The sequence below is a fragment of the Erythranthe guttata genome, chromosome 12 (genome assembly GCF_056151865.1).
Source record: "Erythranthe guttata isolate IM_541 chromosome 12, IM_541, whole genome shotgun sequence".
NCBI classification, from domain to species: Eukaryota; Viridiplantae; Streptophyta; class Magnoliopsida; order Lamiales; family Phrymaceae; genus Erythranthe; species Erythranthe guttata.
The window spans coordinates 3706456-3721135 of record NC_142544.1 but is presented as its reverse complement, the minus strand read 5'-3'; the positions used below and the strand labels follow the sequence as shown (position 1 = coordinate 3721135).

Sequence of the window (14680 nt, the reverse complement as noted above, 5' to 3'; positions counted from 1 at the left end):
AAGGAAAAGAATAGGCAAACGTATTAGTGAACTTTCTAAATCGGGAAGTTTCCAAATTTAGAAAGTGCACTGAATTAGGGTTTCCACTTTTGGAAAGTTGGAAATCGAGAGTTGGCACTCGTAATGACGAGGACATTATAATGATTTCGAAAATGTAATCGTTACAATTTTTCGATCATTGAATTGAGAGAGACGAGCAAGTAAAAGAACTAACGAACTTAAGCTGTTGGGCCCGGTCCAACTTAAGCCCGCTAGGGTTTTATGCAAGACACTATAAATACTTGATTTATAGGTCTTACACACAACACACAACAAAAACCCTAACCCTAGCCGTCTCTCTCTCTCTCGGCCACTCTCCACCGCGGCCACCCGCGCCGCGTCGCCGGAAATTGGCGGAATCGGCCATCCGTTGACCGATCTCTTTCGGTATTCCTTTCCTTCTTTCTTTTCTTCCGTTTTTCTAACTATTACGTGTCTAGTGCCACGTGTTTAGTAGATCGAAGTATACGAGGTGAAATCCGAGAGGAGGAAGATCGAAGATCGAAGAATCGAGGAGTAGCACACGAGCTGAAGCCGCACGCATCCCCACGCGCCGCCCGAAGACTGCGCGTGAGTCACACGCGCCGCCGTGGCTCGTCTTGCCGCTGCTGCCACTCCACCGCTGCTGCCCCGGATTGTACGGATTGGTTTCCGTAGCAATCTTGTTTTGCTTAGTGCGCCTACCTCACGCTTCAAGAGGTAAACTCACGAATTCATTGTTCCTTGATTCGTTTACGTTTAAATAGAATGTTTATGTTCGTTCTTGTATGATTTTATGTGAATACATGGAATTATTTATTTATCGCGAGCATTAATATTTGATTTAAACGCGAGCATGCTAATTGATTTAAATTCGGTTGAATTATTAAGCATGAATGTTGTTTTTAAATTTCGCTGGAAGCGCAAAGGTACGCAATTAATTGTTTCAATTATCGGGCATGTGTTTATGTGTGTTTAAAGTTTTTTAAATCGCATATTTTTTTTGTTTTCCGTTGCGTACACGTGTCCGATTCCCAACAGTAGACACGTAATAGTTATAAAAACGAAAGAATAGAAAGAATGAAAGAATTACCAAAAGGGATCGGCCAAGGGGTGGCCGATTCCGGCAAGTTTGCGGCGGCGACGGCAGTGGTGGCCGCGGGAGAAGATGGCCGAGAGAGAGAGGGAGCGGCTAGGGTTAGGGTTTCGTGTGTCGTCTTTGTGCAAGACCTATAAATCAAGTTTTTATAGTGTCTTGCATAAAACCCTAACGGACTTAAGTTGGACCGGGCCCGACAGCTTAAGTTCGTTGGTTCTTTTACTCGCTCGCAGGGCCGATCCTATGAATTTGGGGGCCCTAAGCAAGATTGAAAAACGGGGCCTTTTGTAGTTCCAATTTTAGTAAGTTTTTTTTTCGCCGAACATTAAGATTAATACAACTCGTCCATCGTTAATTTTATTTTGCAAGTTTTTATTAAACTACCAAAACAAAAATAAGGTACTACTAACAAATTACATTATCCCTAAAAAAATTACATTTAGTGAAGAAATAAATATAGGCCGAGAATAACTTCAGTAAGCGAAAAATGTGTTTCGAATAAAAATAAATACATTATAATGAAGGAGGATAAAACTCATAAACATTCAATAAAAAAAGTCACTTAAATATTACCCTTCTAGCATTTTTTGAAGCAAAATCATTAATAACACTTGAATAATCGATCTTCCTCTCGATATCCTTCTCAATAGACAACATAGCTAGTCCATTTAGTCTCTCTTGTGACATGGTTGATCGAAGGTAAGACTTAATCAACTTCAACTTTGAAAATGTCCTCTCAGCAGATGCAACCGTAACTGGAATTGTTAACAATATCCGATAAGTAATCCATGTATTTGGAAAACCACCGTCTATAACCTGTAAATAGTTCAAGACTTCAATTGGCCTTTTCATTTCTTCTGGTAAAACATATCTCAAAACTTTCAACTCCATCGATAAATCAGTCCCGTCAATATCGCAAGTGTCATGTGTTAGATATTCTTCAAGTTTGACACAGTAAGTATTTAATGTCTCATCATCAATTGATTTTAGCCTCTTGAAATCAAACAAAAAACCAAACTTCTCATCATATTTCTGAAGTTGTTCAAATCTGGTACTAAGCGATAAAAGAGCTTGATCCACCACATAAAGAAAGTACTTCACTCGAAAGCATTCTTCAACCGATTGTACAACGTCTTCAGTAGAGCTCTCATCAAAATGTTTTCTTCTATGAATGATGCGCTTTTCAGAAAACACGGGATCAATTCCCATCGTATTTGCAATTTCCTCAGCTTCTGCCTTGGCCTCTAAAAACCCAGTTTCTCTATACTTCTCAAAAAAAGAAATGAGCCCCTTAAGTTGTTTGATAGCAACATCAATATCCATATCTTCAGCTTGAAGGATTTTGCTAACAACATTTATAGCGAACAACACATTATGCCAGGTAATCATGCCAAACAAGAATTCAAAATTCTCAAGTTCGTGAGAAACCAAAGAATTAGCTTCACTCTTTGTTTTTGCATCTTCTCTACTATTTGCCAAGTCTAGTAATGCATCTCTTATTTTTGGCGCTTGATATCTAATAACTCTGAGACTTTCAACACGACTTTCCCAGCGAGTTTGAGACAATGGCTTAAGTGTAAGTTCTTGTACACGACGTTTCAAAATATCCCACCGCTTTGTAGAAGACGCAAACAAAGTATAAATACGCTGCACGACTCCAAAAAAAGATTATGCTTTGGTACAACAACTAGCCATGTCACAAAGTGTAAGATTTAGGCTATGACAACCATATGGTGTATAAAATGCTGTCGGATTCACTTCAAGTAATCTTCTCTGAACACCTTTGTGTTTTCCCTTCATGTTAGCCCCATTATCATATCCTTGACCTCGTATATCCGCAATATTAAGTTCAAGAGTGCTTAATGCATCAACAAGTACATTAAAAAGTCCCAAACCTGTTGTGTCATCCACTTTCAGAAATTGCAAAAAAACTCTTTAACTGTTATTGGCACAACTGAAATATCTACGCACCGAACTACCAAAGTCAAGTATTATGGAAAAGTATTTCGCCTCTTTCACAATTTTCACAATTGTACTCTTAGTTTCACTGGCCAACATTTGAATCAATTCGTTCTGGATTTTGTGACTAAGATAATGATGGTGAATTGATTTATCCTTAATACGCCGAAGGTGATCTTGCATAACTAGATCAAACTCTGCAATCATCTGGATAAAGCTTAAGAAGTTGCCATTGTGCGCTAGATCAATTTTCTCATTATCTCCACGAAATGCTAAATTATTATTAGAAAGAGTTTTTACAAGAGCAATTATCCTCAGTAATACCTGTCGCCAATGTTCCCTCTCTTTATTGATTTGCTCTTGTAAACTCTTATCTACTGTCTCGTGCTTTCTCAACCTCATCTGCAGATCAATCCATTTACTCATGCATATCAGGTGCTCTTTACTTGTTTCATGACTTTTAAGTCTCTTGCTAATATTCCTCCAATCTTTATGTCCACCAGTAGTTAGATGAGAAGTGGTTTTATCATGTTTGAACAATTTACATCAAAAGCAAAATACTTTGTCTTCAACAAGTGAATATACTAACCATTTTCTATCTTCTTTCTCCCCATTCGAAAGACCTCGAACATAAAGCGTACAAGAGAAATGTCTACCACTCTCATCTTTAGGAAAACTGACATCATTATCTGTTATTCTTATCGGTCCTCTTTCCACCAAAATATTTCTCAGATAATGATCAACCTTAGCCCAATTTCCAGGATCATAAATGTTCAACGGCCCCACTTCACAACTTTCGTGAAAATCTTTATCCTGATCATCTTCATTCAAATTTTCGTCATTCTGTTGATTAGATTCTTCATTCACCAAGACCTCATCTTCTTCTTTCACTTGATCTTCATTATCGCCATCAACATTCGAATCATATCCTGCCTCAACTGGAAAATCAGTGCTCATCGAATTTTCAATTGATGTTGAACCCGAACCCATTGTACTAATATTGCCGAATGTTACAAACTTCTTTATTGTTGGTAGAGATTGCACAAATTTCTCAATTTTTAGTTTTTGTTTCTTTTTCTCATTCCCACTCATATGTTTTCGAGGACCCATTACTAGCAATTGTATGTCGAAAATCAAAAGATGTAGTCCGTAGCCCTCTCCGTGAAAACACCAATTTTTTTGATCAACTTCAGTCTTCAAAGATTTATAGCCTAGGAAAAACGACAAAAAATATATAATATAAATCTACACTTGTAAATAAGAACCCATATCCCCTTTTCCTAAAATTTTGATGCAAGACTAGAAATTGAAACTAATTTATAGAATAACAGAAAACATACCTTTTAATTTTGGGGAGGCGCACAAAAAGTGTTACAGTGAGTACGATTGAGAGATATTGTAATTTCAGTAGAAATGTTTTCTACGTTTCCTTCTATTAGGGATACATCCATTTTTTATGTTTTTCTCTTTTTACTTTTCTTTAAGCCTCAAGGGGCCCATTAGATTAAATGATTTTTTATTTAAGTTGCAGGAGGTGTTGGGTGGTGTCACTACCAAAGTAAACCACATAGTTGTTATATATATATATATATATATATATATATATATATATATATATATATATATATATATATATATATATATATATATATATATATATAATAATAATAAATTTTTTTTTGGGGCCCTTTTGGAATTGGGGGCCCAAAGCATTGGCTTCTTTGGCTTCCTGTAAGGGCCGGCCCTGCTCGCTCGTCTCTCTCAATTTGATGTTTGGAAAATTATAAAAATTACATTTTCGGAATCCTTATAATGTCCTCGTCATTACGAGTGCCAATTCTCAATTTCCAACTTTCCAAAAGTGGAAACCCTAATTCAGTGCACTTTCTAAATTTGGAAACTTCCTGATTTAGAAAGTCCACTAAGATGTTCGCCTATTATTTTCCTTTTCTTATTCTCATTCATAATTCCAAATTACGAATGTTGGACCCAATCATATTGACTTCCAATCATGCAAAGATAAACCATTTTACCTTTGACCGTTTATTCAAAGATCTCATGTGCACGAGCCGTGTGACCCTCGATGGTTCAGGTGTAAGCTAGTCGTGGGCCCACAACCCTTTGTGGTCAAAACTCGTCCTTTAGAGTTACGATCAAGATGAAGCTCGTTTCAACTTAATCACCCAACGAATCAAGATTGGCGTCTAGCAACTACGCGTCATGATTCCCTAGATACAAATGAAGTGCCTGCAAGAACCTTCAGATATAGTTAGCGTACAGTACGATCCCTTCGATTCATATATCCCGATTGAGCTAGAGGCATTGGTTCATCGAGATCTCTTTATTTGTTCAATGACGGTGCGATCGTTCTAAGTGTTGTAATCGTTACGTGCATGACTTAGAGAATCCAATTCTCTAATCATCACTTAGTCAGCTCTGGCCAGAGACTTAGGGAGATCACAAACTATAAGAATACACAGGACATCCAAGACTATTCTAGCGATCGAATCCCCGACTACAATGCACAGACCTCCCACTAGATTTCGGACTACACGAACACTTGCACTTGAGGTGGTCCTCGGTGGAACTCAGGGACAGGTCACGATACAACTGGTCCTCTAGTGAAGTCACGGTGATGTCTAGGTCATAAGGACTGATGGTGTACAACTATACCACATATATATCTACTCGATTATTGGGAACCACTTAGAGATTTCTAGGGTGAGGGAGTTCAGTGAACTCGTCAACTTACGAGCACCCACTTATGCATGCCGATATCACAATACCGTTTACTGATGAGATGCAGTACACATACACTAAGTGCTACTCTCTTAATGGGAAAGGCCGATATCCTCATTGATGGCGTAACCCTTCGACTAGGAACACGTTTAACAGTTATAATACTTAAGTAAATATCTCACGATCCTAACGATCAGTTACTAGTACTTGTAATAACTGTAAGGACTATATCTATGCTTGTGACAAAGGGACAAAGATATAGAATGCCAAGGTGTTTTATCATTAATACGAAAAAAGGTTCGTTTATTACCATAATAAATACGAAACACCACAACCACATGTTGGCTTATTGGTCAGCTACTCTAACAATCTCCCACTTGACCTAAAGCCAACTACCCATGAATCGCAATCCCATCGACTCTCGATGTTTCTCGTGGACCGATCTGGGTAAAGGCTTCGTGAAGGGGTCTGCAACGTTCTCTTCCGAGGTGACTCGTTCTACTTTAACTTCACCTCTATCAATGATCTCTCGGATTACATGATACTTCCTTAGAATATGCTTCGATTTCTGATGAGATCTCGGCTCCTTAGCTTGCGCCACGGCCCCAGTGTTATCACAGTACAACGGCACTGGATCACTAGCATTAGGAATGAGATCCAACTCTTGGATGAACTTCCTTTTCCAAGTCCCTTCTTTTGCAGCTCCGGGCGCTGCAATGTATTCCGCTTCGGTAGTGGAATCGGCCGTCGCGCTTTGCTTGGAACTCGTCCAACACACGGCACCACCATTAAGCGTGAATATAAATCCAGAGTTCGACTTTGAGTCGTCCACATCCGATTGAAAAGTAGGGTCGGTAAAGACCTCAAATTTCAACTCGGCACCCCCATAGACCAAAAATATATCCTTAGTCCTTCGCAAGTACTTGAGGATATCTTTCACGGCCTTCCAGTGAGCCGGGCCGGGGTTAGACTGATATCGGCTTGTGACACTCACATCATACGCAATATCGGGTCTCATACATAGCATGCCATACATTATGCTTCCTATGGCAGGAGCATACGGTGTCTTTTTCATCTCCTCGATTTCACTAGGTGTTTGCGGACACCCAGATTTTGGGAGACGAACCCCATGGGACATTGGCAAGAATCCTTTCTTCGATTCTTCCATGCTAAACCGTTTCATAACGGTGTCTATGTACAGGCTTTGGGATAAGCCAAGCATCTTCCTTGCTCTATCTCTATAGATGCGTATTCCTAATACATAAGATGTTTCTCCCAAATCCTTTATTGCGAAACGTGTGGACAACCATGCTTTCGTTTGTTGCAACATTCCTACGTCATTCTCAATGAGTAGAATGTCATCAACGTAAAGCACTAAAAATATCACTGCCCTCCCACTAACCTTCTTGTATACACAAGGTTCCTCCGGATTCTTCTCAAAATCAAACTCTTTGATAGTTGAGTCGAACCTAATGTTCCAACTACGGGATGCTTGTTTCAATCCATAAATGGATCGCTGGAGCTTGCAAACCTTTGGCTCACTTTCAGAAGATATGAAGCCTTCCGGCTGCGCCATGTAAATTTCTTCCTCAATATCTCCATTAAGGAAAACGGTCTTCACATCCATTTGCCATATCTCGTAGTCGTACCATGCAGCTACGGCCAGCAAAATCCTAATGGACTTCAGCATCGCGACTGGCGAAAAGGTTTCCTCATAGTCAACACCTTGCCTTTGAGTGTATCCTTTCGCTACCAATCTAGCTTTATAGGTCGATACCTTTCCATCCACTCCAATTTTCTTCTTATAGATCCACTTGCAGCTTATAGGAACAATTCCCTTAGGTGCATCTACCAAGGTCCACACCTTGTTGGAATACATGGAGTCCATTTCGGATTTCATGGCAGTTAGCCAATGTCCCATGTCCGCATCCGATACGGCCTCATTGTATGTTCTTGGATCTTGTCCAAGATACACATGATCTTCATCATTCTCGAGGAGGAATAACCTATCCGGCATTTTCCGAACTCTTTCGGATCTACGTACCGTAGGTTCAGGAGGTATATTAGTGGATTGTTGTCTTGGTTCGATTACTTGTTCTTGCGCTTGAATTTCACTATGTGGTTCTTGAACTACTTCAAGTTCTATCATGCTGCCTTTTCTATCGGATAGAAACTCCCTTTCCAAAAAGGTGGCATTTCTTGAAACAAGCGTCTTTGCTTCTTTGACATAATAGAATTCGTATCCCATTGAGTCTTCGGGATACCCCACAAAGTAGCACAAGTCGGATTTACTATCCAACTTATCTCCCAGTAATCGCTTCACATAAGCGGGACAACCCCATATCCTAATATGTTTGTAGTTGGGTTTCCGGGAATGCCAAAGTTCATAAGGTGTGGATTTAACTGCTTTGGTGTTAACTCTATTCAGCAAATACGCGGCAGTGCAAAGTGCATGACCCCACAAGTATGCTGGTAATTTCGTGAACCCCATCATTGATCGAACCATATCTAATAAAGTTCTATTCCGACGTTCGGAAACTCCATTGAGTTGAGGAGTTCCAGGTAGTGTCCATTGAGATTGTATTCTATTCTCTTTTAGATAGTCAATGAACTCGATGCTCAAGTATTCTCCACCACGATCGGATCGCAGCTTCTTAATACTTCGTCCGAGTTGCTTCTCTACTTCGTGTCTAAAATCTTTGAACTTTTCAAATGTTTCGGACTTGTACTTCGTCAAGTACACATACCCATACCTAGAATAATCGTCGGTAAAGGTAGCGAAGTAGTTGTATCCACCCTTCGCACTAACACTTACTGGACCGCATACGTTTGTATGGATCAAATCCAAAAGACCCTCGGCTCGTTCCATTTTCCCTTTGTAGGGTGACTTGGTCATTCTCCCTTTAAGGCAAGATTCACAAGTTTGTAGTGATTTCACGTCCTCCAAAGAGAACAGTCCTTCACTAACAAAATCGTTCATCCTTCTTAAAGAGACTTGACCTAATCTAGCGTGCCAAAGTTGTGCGGGGTTTTGATCTATCTCCTTACGTTTTGCTGATATAACATTAATAGGTATTTCATTTGGATTTAGTTCATACAAGTTGTTTAATAGTCGTCCCTTGCAAATCAAATTCTCATTCTTTTGTATAATGCAAATCGAATTTCCAAAAATAAAAGTAAAACCTTCAATATCTAATACATGAATAGAAATAAGGTTTTTAATGAGAGACGGAACAAAGAAACAATCGTTCAAAATAATAGGAAAACTAGAATCCAAAACATTCAAGTAAATAGTGCCAATGGCTTCAGGAGCAACTCTTGCTCCATTCCCCATCCTTAGGTAGGTCTCACCCACTCTAAGCTTTCTACTTCTTGTCATGAGCTGCAAATCATTACATAAGTGTGAGCCACAGCCCGTATCCAATACCCAAGAAGAAGACTTGACAGACAAATTTACGTCAATGAAATACGTACCCTTTTCAGAACTTTTTTGCTTTAGGTAAGCCTTGCAGTTGCGGCGCCAATGTCCTTTATTCTTTCCACAATGATGGCAAGCATCATCAACTTGCTTGCTGACCTTTGCCTTGGGGCCCCCACTACCTACACCCACTTCGAACTTGCTGTTTGGAAAGGGAACTCTTTCATTTCTCTTCTTTTGGGAAGAACTCTTCTTTCCAGAAGTAGCAGCAATGAGAACAGATTTCTCTTTCTTAATGGTGGACTCGAAACTGACCAACATGTTCATTAACTCATCCAAGGGAGGATCTAGTTTGTTCATGTTTAAGTTCACTATGAACGATTCATACGAACTAGGAAGAGACAACAGGATCAAATCCAACGAGAGCTCGGCCGGGAGGGTGACATCGAGATTCACTAGCTTTTCAAGGAGAGTGATCATTTTGAGACAGTGCTCGTGGACCGAAGTCCCTTCGCGCAGTGTTGCCATGTTCAACTCCTTTGTAGCTTTGTACCTCGATGCCCTAATATTCTCACTATACACGCTATCGAGATGAGCCTTTATATCGAAAGCATGCAAGAGAGACTCATATTTCCTCGCAAGCGCGGGCTCCATGGCGGCTATCATATAACACCTACCATGAGTGTCATCTTTCTTCCAAGCTTCATAAGTTTCCTTTTCAGCATCAGTCGCTGTGGCAGGTATAGTGGCAGGAAGTCTCTCGTTAAGAACATAGAGACGCCCCTCAACGGTTAGCACAAGCTTAAGACTACGCAACCAATCTAGGTAATTAGGGCCATTGAGTTTATTGTCGAGGATTGACATTATGGGATTCTTAGACATGATTATCTAAGAGGTATAGAGAAGAGGATTATTAGAGATTCGCGTTAAATGATTGTTACAATTAAATGTTTGGCCTTATGTTACTTAATTGTTCTCCCACTAATTTTATTGAGTTCCATTTCCCTCTAGTAGACAGACGAGAAAACTGATTTTTCTTAATGGGCTTTAGGTCCAATAGACAAATATAACCCGTAGTTAATCTAGCCCGATTATATTTGCCCAAAGGTAGATCACAATCAATCATATCCACAATATGACTCTAAATTAATTGTCCTCGCACATGATAATGACCTAAGTTAATCTCGCGAATTCAAAATCGTCGTGTGTCAAGTCTAACCTACCAAACAAAGATGCTCATAGAACTTGATTATGCCAAACTAATGCAGTCCCTAGTTAATCTAGCCGACCACGTTAATCTAGCATAACTCTTTTCTATGGCTACCTTCATCGCTATGTCAATTGAATTATAACTTACTTTACCATAGCACTCCCAGCTAACACGGCTTACTGCACTACAGTAAAGGGCTACACATAATTCAACTGTTGGCAGAAGGAAAGAAAAATTCAACAAATTGGTTTTTCTTTATAGCTTGAAATGATTCTTAATTAGATTAAGAATGAGGGATTTTTATTAAAAGTTTTATCTCATCAGAAGGTTCGGATTGGTCTATGTGATTCCTACATCTATGTTCTCTAAAGGTATATGGAAACGCATATTGTCCTAAGAGGAACATACGACCTAACTACATAATTAATTACATTAACTAATTATCGGGTTTTTCAAAATAATTATAGAACCTCAACTAGCATAAATCATTCAAATAATGTTGAGGTACTATTAATTAAGTTGAACTATAATCAATATTATATATGTGTTCTATTAATTAAAATCAATTTAACAATTTAAATTAATTAATTAATCTAACATCTATTTACTAAAATAGTTGATTGTTGACTCGATTATCTAATTGAGATCAATTGAAAATAATTTTCCGAAAATTAAAATCAATTTGTTTAAAGTTTAATTTTAGAAATCTGAAATATATATATATATATATATATATATATATATATATATATATATATATATATATATATATATATATATATATATATATATATATATATTTTTTTTTTTTTTTTTTCAGCGAACCGGTTCGGCCAACCAGTTCGGACTGGAACGGTCTGGTTCTGCCCGGTCCAGTTGACCCAAATCAGTGGGTCGGCTCAGTCGGACCGAGAACCGGTCTGATCGATCCGAATACACGTGGATTCGGTCAATTGGATCGCACACAACCATCGAACCGGCCGGTTCGATCCGATTAAACAAAAAACGACGTTTAAAAAATAATTTCAGATCCGATTTTCCAACTTTAAACAATTTTAAAGTTGGAAAAATTCTAAACAATATTTCAAATATATTTTAAACTTACGAAAACTCCCAATTACATAATACAACAATCGCTACTTTAATAAAACAACATGCATAAAATCATAGCACATAAAAACGAACGCAATTAATTGCGCAACGAGCTCTGATACCACTGTCGCGAATCAGACACGTGTACTCAGCGGAAAACAAAATTTTTATTCGATTTAAACAAATTTAAAACACATAAACACATGCCCGATAATTGAAATCAATTAATTGCGTACCTTTGCGCTTCCAGTGAAATTAAAAAACAACATACATGCTTAATTACTTAATCGAAATTAAATCAACTAGCATGCTCGCGTTTAAATCAAATAACATGCTCGTAGTAAATAAACAATTTCATTCAGTCACATAAAATCATACAATTATTTTACATAAACGAACATGCATATTATAATTTAAACGTAACCGAATCTAACGACGCAGGATTCGAAAGTTTACCTCTTGAAGCGTGAGGTAGACGCACTAAGCAAAGCTAGATTGCCACGGAAACCAATCCTTGCAATCCGGGGCAGCAACGGCGAAACGGCAGCAGCGGCTAGGCGAGCTACGGCGGCGCGTGTGGCTCACGCGCTCACTTCGGGCGGCGCGTGGGATTGCGTGCGGCGTCGGCTCGTGTGCTGCTCCTCGATTCTTCGATCTTCAATCTTCGATCTTCCTCCTCTCGGTTTTCACCTCGTATACTTTGATCTACTAAATACGTGGCACTAGACACGTAATAATTAGAAAAACGGAAGAATAGAAAGAAGGAAAGAATTAACAAAAGGGATCGGCCAAGGGGTGGCCGATTCCGGCGAGTTTGCGGCGGCGACGGTGGTGGTGGCCGCGGGAGAAGATGGCCGAGAGAGAGAGGGAGAGGCTAGGGTTAGGGTTTCGTGTGTTGTCTTTGTGCAAGACCTATAAATCAAGTATTTATAGTGTCTTTCATAAAACCCTAACGGACTTAAGTTGGACCAGGCCCAACAGCTTAAGTTCGTTAGTTCTTTTACTCGCTCGTCTCTCTCAATTTGATGTTTGGAAAATTGTAACAATTACATTTTCGGAATCCTTATAATGTCCTCGTCATTACGAGTGCCAATTCTCAATTTCCAACTTTCCAAAAGTGGAAACCCTAATTCAGTGCAGTTTCTAAATTTGGAAACTTCCTGATTTAGAAAGTCCACTAAGATGTTCGCCTATTATTTTCCTTTTCTTATTCTCATTCATAATTCCAAATTACGAATGTTGGACCCAATCATATTGACTTCCAATCATGCAAAGATAAACCATTTTACCTTTGACCGTTTATTCAAAGATCTCATGTGCACGAGCAGTGTGACCCTCGATGGTTCAGGTGTAAGCTAGCCGTGGGCCCACAACCCTTTGTGGTCAAAACTCGTCCCTTAGAGTTACGATCAAGAATCCAAACTGAAGCTCGTTTCAACTTAATCACCCAACGAATCAAGATTGGCGTCTAGCAACTTCGCGTCATGATTCCCTAGATACAAATGAAGTGCCTGCAAGAACCTTCAGATATAGTTAGCGTATACGATCCCTTCGATTCATATATCCCGATTGAGATAGAGGCATTGGTTCATCGAGATCTCTTTATTTGTTCAATGACGGTGCGATCGTTCTAAGTGTTGTAATCGTACGTGCATGACTTAGAGAATCCAATTCTCTAATCATCACTTAGTCAGCTCTGGCCAGAGACTTAGGGAGATTACAAACTATAAGAACACACAAGACATCCAAGACTATTCTAGCGATCGAATCCCCGACTACAATGCACAGATCTCCCACTTGATTTCGGACTGCACGAACACTGGCACTTGGGGCTGTCCTCGGTGGAACTCAGGGACAGGTCACGATACAGCTGGTCCTCTAGTGAAGTCATGGTGATGTCTAGGTCATAAGGACTAATGGTGTACAACTATACCACATATATCTCCACTCGATTATTGGGAACCACTTAGAGATTTCTAGGGTGAGGGAGTTCAGTGAACTCGTCAACTTACGAGCACCCACTTATGCATGCCGATATCACAATACCATTTACTGATGAGATGCAGTACACATACACTAAGTGCTAGTCTCTTAATGGGAAAGGCCGATATCCTCATTGGTAACGTAACCGTTCGACTAGGAACACGTTTAACAGTGATAATACTTAATTAAATATCTCACGATCCTAACGATCAATTACTAGTACTTGTAATAACTGTAAGGACTATATCTATGCTTGTGACAAATGGACAAAGATATAGAATGCCAAGGTGTTTTATCATTAATACGAAAAAAGGTTCGTTTATTACATTTGACCTTAACACCGTTTGGTCTAAACTCTGAAATTACAAAAACACCACCCCTCCCAATTTAAATAATTGTTAAAAAAAACAAAAAAATAATAATAAAAAATTCAAGACAACGAGAAAGCATAGTCCAGAACGACAACCACAATTTATTTTAATTTTTTTAATTTTTTTTAATAATTATTTAAACTGCGAGGGGTGATTTGTTTTTTGTAATTTTCATACTTAGATCAAACGATGTTAAGGTTAAACGTCAAAAAACTAACGGCATGGGCCACATTGAAACAATTTTTCAAGTACAGAGGGGCAAATCGATGCAATTGAGAGTACAATGGGGTAAAGTGATATCGAGTCAAAGTACAAAGGGGAAAGTGCAATTTACCTAATTATTATTATCAACTATCAATTTGCAATTGATTATTAAATCATGTAATTAATTAGAGAACCAACAAAAATATTTGAAATTTTGCTATTCAAACATGTTTCTAACTTTTCAGAAATTGCAAAATGGCTCATAAAGTGTCCGACATGTGTCATCGGGTGTCGGATACGAAACATGTCCGAAACGCGCTGGTACGTTAAGAAGTCGAAGTTTCTGCGCTACATAGTCTATATAACATGTATACATTTTGTAATAACGTATTTGAATTTACAATAATTCTTTTATTAAAAATGTATGAATATTATTTAATATAAGCTACTTCTGAAATAAATTGTCAGTAAGGTTTTTGTTTTCTGCTCCAATAATATTTGCAATCAGTATTCTAAAAATCAGTCGAGACGGCCGATTAATCGGTCTCTGAGGTGAAGGCGGTCAAAAACTTATACAATTTTGATGT

At 38.7% G+C, this 14680-nt stretch overlaps 1 protein-coding gene and 1 pseudogene across 1 annotated transcript; both read right to left on the bottom strand.

Annotated features, from left to right (window-relative positions):
• Positions 1 to 1651: 1651 nt before the first annotated feature.
• LOC105964480 (uncharacterized) lies at positions 1652 to 2751 on the bottom strand. The gene has a single exon (XM_012988987.2). It carries the CDS (start codon positions 2504 to 2506, stop codon positions 1676 to 1678), a length of 831 nt encoding a protein of 276 aa, XP_012844441.2. The 5' UTR covers positions 2507 to 2751; the 3' UTR covers positions 1652 to 1675.
• Positions 2752 to 2785: 34 nt separating this feature from the next.
• LOC105964481 (uncharacterized) lies at positions 2786 to 4066 on the bottom strand (annotated as a pseudogene).
• Positions 4067 to 14680: the final 10614 nt, after the last annotated feature.